The sequence below is a fragment of the Anopheles coustani genome, chromosome 3 (genome assembly GCF_943734705.1).
Source record: "Anopheles coustani chromosome 3, idAnoCousDA_361_x.2, whole genome shotgun sequence".
NCBI lineage: Eukaryota > Metazoa > Arthropoda > Insecta > Diptera > Culicidae > Anopheles > Anopheles coustani.
The window spans coordinates 11,294,223-11,302,434 of record NC_071288.1 but is presented as its reverse complement, the minus strand read 5'-3'; the positions used below and the strand labels follow the sequence as shown (position 1 = coordinate 11,302,434).

At 51.1% G+C, this 8,212-nt stretch overlaps 1 protein-coding gene across 1 annotated transcript; it reads left to right on the top strand.

The window, feature by feature from the left end:
* The first annotated feature begins 388 nt into the window (after positions 1-388).
* LOC131260052 (protein abnormal spindle) lies at positions 389-8,206 on the top strand. The gene is made up of 6 exons (XM_058261705.1): positions 389-523; positions 602-778; positions 859-2,769; positions 3,134-7,372; positions 7,441-7,560; positions 7,649-8,206. The coding sequence occupies exons 1-6, from the start codon at positions 509-511 to the stop codon at positions 7,907-7,909; spliced, it is 6,723 nt and encodes a 2,240-aa protein (XP_058117688.1). The 5' UTR covers positions 389-508; the 3' UTR covers positions 7,910-8,206.
* Positions 8,207-8,212: the final 6 nt, after the last annotated feature.

Sequence of the window (8,212 nt, the reverse complement as noted above, 5' to 3'; positions counted from 1 at the left end):
GATTACAACGTTATTTTTTAGCTTTGAAATGCATTTACCTATATATTGTATTTTTGAGGCCTTCGTACCGTCTACATTAAAATCTTAAGTAACTAAATCTAATTGAGAAAAAATCCAAATATTATTTGTTCAGTTACGTATTTTTATGTCTATGCAGAACATTAAGAACCTCTGCTCAAATCATCCAGCGCCACAGTATACCCTATTTGAACTTGTCAATGACAACTGTCAGTGCACTGTGGTAAACAAATGTCAAAATACAATTGTTAACGAATTTTCAAGAATTCGTTGGTACAACGGTCGACGCGAGCACTGTGCTTGCAGCAAGTCTAGCAGACGCGACTTTACACAATCGTTTTAGTTTACTTGTTTCGTCGTTTCTGCTTTGTTAACGCAGTGAAATCACTATCGTTTTACTCGTGTTGCCGTACCTATTGCTTGGTTTTCATTGTTTCTACAGAATCAGCGGTTTGCTTGCCTTTGTGTGTTGAGCAAGCTATGAAGGAAGATGAGCGCGTTTGAGGTGATATTCTGCAACGATTAGCGTTTATGTGTTGTGTATTGAATGAGATGCCCTTCTTTTGGCTGCCACTTGTAATAGGTTACTTGTACACCGCCACGGCCTGTACCGAAGAAGACGAACGAAGCTCGCGAACCGACGCTTGTAATCCTCGGACCCTTTACCCCCAAAGCTATTGTTGTGTTTGACGGCGTACCCATCGGGAAAACCGCCCGTCGTTTGCTTATCGTTAGGAATACAAATAAGGCGGCGGTACAGGTAATTACTAGCGAGTAGAACGTATGTTTCTTCTGTAGATCATGCTTGATATTGATGAAATGGTTTCCTTTCCGATGCAGGTAACCCTTGCGAAAGTTCCTCACCCGGAGTGTGGCATCAGTTTTGAGTGGACGTCGGCGGAGGTGGATGCGGGCACTGAAAGGTCGCTCGAAGTTGTATGGAGCCCGCTGTTGCTGATACAGGGCAAAGAAGTGTTAATAATATCCGACAGCTTGGGTAACAAAAAGGACGTGCAATTTATTTTGAAAGCAATCGAGCTGAAACCGACCAGCCGCAAAACAGTCACTAAACCGTTTGCCGTTCCCAAGAAGCTGAAACTAAAATCACCGTCCCCACCGAAGGTTAAACTTAGTCGCAACGTTCTGCCGAAGAGAACCAAGGGTTCACCCTTGCAGCGATCGTTGCCAGCGGGATCACCGACGGCAAATTCCAGAATGGGTTCGATAACTTCAAAAGTGTCGAACGCTGTACTTGGTGCGGGCGGCGAAGAGGACCGCCTTGAGCAGAGCGACCTATTGGACGAGTTTTGTTTGAGTCCTGCTGAGCGTAAGAGAATTGACAAGGAAAACATAAATCCAACCAGCCCCCTTTCTGGCACCGGTCAGCAAGGGGCAAGGCAGCTTCTGACGCCCAAACTAAACAGTGACAACTATATTTCGCATATCATTAATCAACCGACACCAGAATGCTATCTGAAGATTAAGGCACGCACCAATTCGGTCGTTTCGGAACGAAAGGATTTAGATGTTTCGCCGAAACTGCATGGTATGAAAAGTGTGCATCAAGCAGAGGCCACATATCCAACGATTAAAATTACAGACCCGTACCTTCAGGAAAGAATACCGTTGGCGTCAAATGTGTTGTCGAGCAAGACTAAAAATCAGCAGCACGATTTAACAACCACACCACTGGAGCGTACAAAATTTGATCCTGGTTGCGTTTCCACCATCACCAAGGCAACACCTTTTGAGCAGACGTATCTGAAACCGTACACTGGCAGCCCAATAGCAACGATGGAGACGGATCTGCGAGAAGAGGATAATTTACAACGTCATTTGTCCTTTTCTCCAGAAAATGTGCCACTTTCCGAACCTGATATCGGCATTTCGAAGGATACTGGTGGCGGTGACATCCATCGCGTACCTCCGAAAACAGGGCTAACGGAGGTGGATGATGGACGAAAGCTAGAGCTAAGCGGTGTTTCAGATGGTATTCCCAGCAGCGAAGAGGCCGTTCGTCGCGCTGAAGATAATGGAACAATCAACGACAAAACCCATCCCCTGGTACACGACACAAGTTCACAGCTATCGATAATCGCCGAAGAGACGAATCAGCCAGAGCTGGGTGTCACGTTCAATCGTCGGCAGGCGCACCACAATGGATCCTCATCGGATGTGGCGGAGCTGGGACTCACGATGGTGCATCACCAAAAGACATTCACCGTTGCGAGTGAGGAAAATTTGCGATCCTCATCGGTGGAGAACATTGTCCGGAATGTGACGGTCACCATAAAGGACAGCATATCGCTCTGTTCGATGCCGAATCTGCACGAAAACAGTGGCAGCAGTACGCTGGACGGTGAAGACGAAGAGGTGGGACGAATCTTCAAGGAGCACGAGATACGGGCTCAATCGAGTCGGTTCAATCTGCACGAGGTCGGGCGGTACAGTGATGAAGTAGTACCGCGAGTGGGGACAGTAGATGGTGGCGGTTTAAGACCGTCGGCTGGTATGAGTTGTAAGCGCAGTCTCGACACCGTTCGCAGTGGCCCCCGAAGCTTAGACCCGGTCACACAAAGCGTCCCATTTGAAAGCAAAATTTCTCCCCCGAAACGTCGGTGTCGCAACGAGTCTGCTAGCCCCCGGTCAAATGCTTCCATTCGGAATAAGAAGGATGATTCATCGACTGTACGTTCCGCTAGAAAACCGTTTGGATATAAACCTTCAACGCATAGTCGTAGCGTAACGCAGGTGAGTTAATCTTGAATACAACTAGAATATTGTAGTTATATTTTTGCTTCCATGTTCAATATCATCCATTATCCGAGGCTCAGAATTGATACATTGGGAAAAAGATATTTCTATTTCAAATATCTCTCATATTTTTTCTAACGTTAAACTAATTATTTTCTGTTTCCTCAGAACATTAAAATTAAAAAAATCGATTGGGAGTGTTTGTTGCTTACAAAATCAACAATTATAAGGGCTTTCAAATAGAGAGTGTCTATATGAATGTATGAATTTAAATTTAAATTCAAATTCAAATTTACCTGTTTAAACTGACGGCATCATCATCACATTAAGATACTTACTAAAAGATGTTTCCTATTTTCAGTCGGTTAATCGTACGCTAACGCTGAAACGTCCTGCCCTACCCTCCACACTACCGGCGAAAGGAGAAGAAAAACGTATATTTTTGTACGATTCCGACCGCCACCTGAAAACACTCATCAATCCCGATCCATTCGCCGCCACAACCACTACCAATCCGTTCATGTGCGCCTCGATATACCTGGATGAGCGTGCCTTCGAGCGATATGAACGGCAGATGAAAAAATGGCTGAACGCACTCGTCACTATACCGGCCGATTTGGACACGGAATCGAACAAACCGCTGGACGTGGGAAAACTGTTCGACGAGGTCAAGTGCAAGGAGCTAACGCTCGCGCCGACGAAGGAACTGATCTCGTCGCACTACTACAAGAACCGGCTGAACAGCTTACGGAGCGCCGGAATCTCTCTGTACATGAGCGAAGAGTTGGCCTTGCCGCTGCGTAAGGTGGCGGCCCAGATCGAAAAGCAACAGCTTGCGTTACGCACCGATCGGTGTCTGCATCTGGACTTGGTGCTACAGCGTACTGCGCTTGAACTGTTGCTATGCTTCAACCCACTGTGGTTGCGCCTCGGGCTGGAGGTTGTGTTCGGTGAGCAGATCGAGCTACAATCGCACCGTGACATTGTGGGGCTGAGTTCGTTCATCATCAACCGGCTGTTCCGCGATCGGTACCTGGAGGCGCGCAACTCGAAAGCGTACAATCTGTCCACGGCGTACGCGGAGCACATGCGCAAGTTTACCCTGCGGATGGTACTGTTCATGCTGCTGTTCCTCGATACTGCCAAGCGCCGGAAGCTGATCAAGCACAATCCGTGCCTGTTCGCGCGCAACGCACCGCACAAGGAAACCAGGGAGATCCTGATACGCTTTGCCTCGGAGCTGGTGTCCGGCATTGGGGATATTACGAAGCACCTGAAGCGTGTCGGCTACACGCTCTCGCACAAGCAGTCGTTTCTGGATGAGTTTAACTACGCCTTTGAAAATCTCGCAGTGGATCTGCGCGACGGCGTTCGGCTGACGCGCGTCATGGAGATCATTTTGCTACGCGAAGATTTGTCCGGCAGCTTGCGAGTGCCTCCCATATCGCGCCTGCAGAAACTGCACAACATTAACCTAGCGCTCGGAGCGCTGGAGCAGGCCGAGTATCAGATTGCGGGCAACATTACGGCGAAGGACATCTGCGATGGTCACCGGGAGCAAACGATGTCGCTGCTCTGGCAGATCGTGTACAAATTCCGTGCTCCAAAGTTCAACGCGGCCGCCTCCGTACTGCAGTGCTGGTGGCGCACCCACTGGCTGAAGGTGGTCATCGCGCGGCGCATCGAGGAAAAGCGGCGTCTGGTGCGGGAGAGGGCGGCACGCACGATACAGGCCGCCGTTCGGGGCTACTGCGTGCGCATCTGGTACGTGGCCATGCGCGATCAGAAGCTACGGGCCGTCGTCATTTTGCAGCGGTACACGAGGCGCTATCTGGCGCAAAAGTTGGCCGCACGGCGCTTCAGCGCAATCGTTCGCATTCAGCAGTGGTGGCGTTCCGTCCGGGAGATGCGTTTCGCGCGCGAAAACTTCCTTACAATGCGCAGTGCGGCCACCGTGCTGCAGATGTCCTACCGGAGGTACGCGCTGGCCAGCAAGCTGCAGGCGGCATCTGTTGTGATCGGGGAAATTCGAGCCGAAGCAGTGCATCGTCATCGGCAGGCCATTGTCATCCAGCGCAGTATAAAATCGTACGTCATACATCGCCGCCTGCAGTCGATCGTGCACGGTATGGTCGCTTTCATACGCCGCAAGTCGTTGCAGGCTCGGTCCGCGACGAAAATCCAGTCCTACCAGCGCATGCGGGTGGCACGTGGTGCGTTTTTGCGGCTACGCGAGGCCACCGTACGCATTCAGCGTCGTTGGCGAGAATGTTTGGAAGCGAGACGTGCACGAGCCCACTTCGTGCGCATGCAAAACAGCGCCATACTGGTGCAGCGATATTTCCGGGGCTACCTACGAATGCGTCAGGATCGAGAGCGGTTCCAAAAGACGCGCAATTTGATGGTACAGCTCCAGCGCCGTCGACGGGCGACGATTGCAATGCGTACCGAACGGAACGCCTTCGAGAGGCTTCGTAAAGCGGCCGTTTGCATACAGCTGCGGTACCGTGCCCGGAAACTGATGCAGATCGAAAGCCGGAGGTACGAGACGCTGCGTCACGCTGCATTCACCATCCAACGGCGTCACAGGGCCAACAAGGCGATGGTAGAGCAGCGCACCCAATATGACACCCTGCGGGTTGCCACTCTTTGCATTCAGAGGCGATTCCGAGCGCAACTGAGTATGCGTGCAGCCCGTGAGTCGTATGTCGGTCTGCGTCGGGCGGCGATTACCATACAGGTGCGCTACCGGGCAACGATGCTGATGCGTGTCGAGAGAAATGGCTTCATTTTACTTCGCCGCTGCACGGTGGCGATCCAGTGCCGATTCCGTGCCATCGTGGTGGGTCGATTAGAAAGGCTGAAGTATGGTAAACTGCGAGCGGCGGCCATCCACATCCAGCGTAAATGGCGTGCCACGTTGGAAATGAGAGCGGTGCGGAAGGGCTATCTACGGGAGCGTGCGGCGGCCACTACGCTTCAACGTGCGTGGAGTGCGGTTCGATTGAAACGCAAAATGCGTGGAGATTACCTGCGCTATCGTCATGCCGCAACCGTGTTGCAACGGCGCTACCGTGCCCTGATACAGGGGCGCGGGGTTCGTAAAGAATTGACCCGTCGGCGCAATGCTGCCACGGTCATCCAGAGGAAACTGCGAGCCACACTGCAGATGCGGGTCGAGCGGCAGAAATTCCTTCAACTTTGCCAAACGGTGCTGACTGTGCAGCGTAGGCTTCGTGCGAATCGCGCCACCAAGGTGCAGCGGACACACTATGATGCCCTAAAACGTAGTGTAGAGGTCCTCTCGGACCGGTGGCAAGCTATGCTAGCTATGCGACGAACACGGGACGACTACATACGATTGAAAAGGGCGGCAATTGTAATGCAGCGGCGTTTCAGGGCACAAAGAGCTATGAAACAGGAGAGACAAACGTACGCGTGCACCCGGGCTGCCGTTTTGTTAATCCAGCGCAAGTATCGAGCGCACCGAGAAATGGAAAAATGTCGCGGGCAGTTCCTGAACCTCAAGAGTGCCTCAATTGTAGTGCAGGAGTTTTACCGTGGCTACCGACAGATGAAGAAAGAGCGAGCAACATTCGAGCGGTTGCGTGAGGCAACGATCGCGGTTCAGAGGCGATTCCGTGGAAAACTCCTCATGAAACGGCAGATGGCGGAGTATGGCAGGAAAAAGGATGCAGCAGTTACTATCCAACGCTGGTTCCGTGGCCACCGTGCGATGGTCCTGGAACGGAAGCGGTTGATCGCACTCCGACAGGCAGCAATAGTATTTCAACGGCGCTATCGTACCCGTGCTGCAATGTTGCAGGAGAAGAGACAATTTGTACTGGTCCGGGGAGCGACGGTCACGATTCAGCTGCGCTGGAAGGCAATAATCGTCATGCGCAGGCAGCGTGCGGTGTACCGGCTTACGATCAACGCCATCCGGACAATTCAAACACACTACCGGGCGTACAAGCAACGTCTAGTCGATGAAGCAAACTATCGACTGTATCGATCCGCCGTCATCGTTGTCCAGCGGAGATATCGGGCCAAGCTCGAGGCACGCACCGAACGAGCCCGTTTCGAGCAGATTCGACGCACCGTACGGGGGTTGCAGCGACGCGGCCGTGGTTTGCTTGCCCGCCGTGCCTTCCGTGCGATGCTAACGCCGGAATACATTCTGCGTCGGCAGCGCGAAAAGGCTGCTCTGCGTATACAGGCCTGGTGGCGTGGAACCCATCACCGGAGGCGGTTCCAGACGGCCACGATGCGCAAGATCGCCAGCCAGATGGTGGTGAGTCGTCGCGAAGGCCAGCGTGATCCGTCCATTCGGCTGAGTAACGTGGCACGCCTGTGCATGCGCTTCCTGAACACGCGCTTCAGCTCGACGGAGGCGATCGGCATTCTGCAGCGGCTAGAACGAATGTCCCGCCTGGTGCCGCACTTGCTCATGGACGATGCCGTCTTTTTGGCGGTGTTTTGCTACAACACGATGGCACAGGCGATCCGGTCCGAGCTGGATAAGATACTGATTGAGATCTGTGCCCGGATCATACTCAATTTGGCGCGCTTCAAAGGCACTAAGGAGCAAGCTTTTCAGGTAAGGTTTGGAAAGAGGCCAAATTAAAATTGAATTAAAACAATTTATCGTTTACCTTTAATTTCCAGGAAAACGGTCTCGTGACAGTCTCGCAGATGTTGCTCCGCTGGTGTGACAAAGATTGTGGCATATTCAGCACCCTCTGCACGTTGCTCTGGGTGTTGGCGCACGATGTTCAAAAGAAAAATGTAAGAACAGATCCGATTCATGATGAAGAAGACATATTTTTATACGGATATTTGATGTATTCTTTTTTCTCAATTCCAACATCCGCAGGCAATTCGTCGGTATATGATTTCAAAGGACGCCATATATATGCTGCGTGAAACGAAAAAGCTGGTCCAGCGAAAGGAAAAGATGCGTAAGAACGTGCAGCGGCCGGTCGGCTGTCTGGTGGCCCCGAACCCGCAGCTGATGCGAACCGTTCCCGCGCTGGAGGCCGATTTCGGTGTCAATCGGAGCAAACCGTACGTCTTCTATTCGTCGGTGTTTGGGTTCGAGCGGGTGTTGCACATGTTGGACGTGAATCTTTCGTGATTGCCATATGTATGATCTTTTCTATTTAACTCCACGACCATATCCAACTGGCGATGTTTATGTTCGTTTGTTTGTTTGTTGGTTAATCACATGGTTGTTGTAACTAGGAAAATTAACGTTTCGCTGACGTCGGATAAATGTTCCATTTTTTAGGGCTTGTTTTTCGTATCCTTATTTTTTTAATTTGAATATTGCATATATTTAAGTTTTGAACCATATCATGTTGGTGGACAGCAAGTATGTTTTCACCTTTTTATACATACTCAAGTACAATAAATTAAACAATGACTCAACAGACGGACA

Excerpts from the sequence above, each read along its gene's own strand:
- LOC131260052 (XM_058261705.1), top strand. Across the intron at positions 779-858 it reads CAAATAAGGCGGCGGTACAG|GTAACCCTTGCGAAAGTTCC; the intron begins GTAATTACTAGC and ends TTTCCGATGCAG. Across the intron at positions 7,561-7,648 it reads ACGATGTTCAAAAGAAAAAT|GCAATTCGTCGGTATATGAT; the intron begins GTAAGAACAGAT and ends CAACATCCGCAG.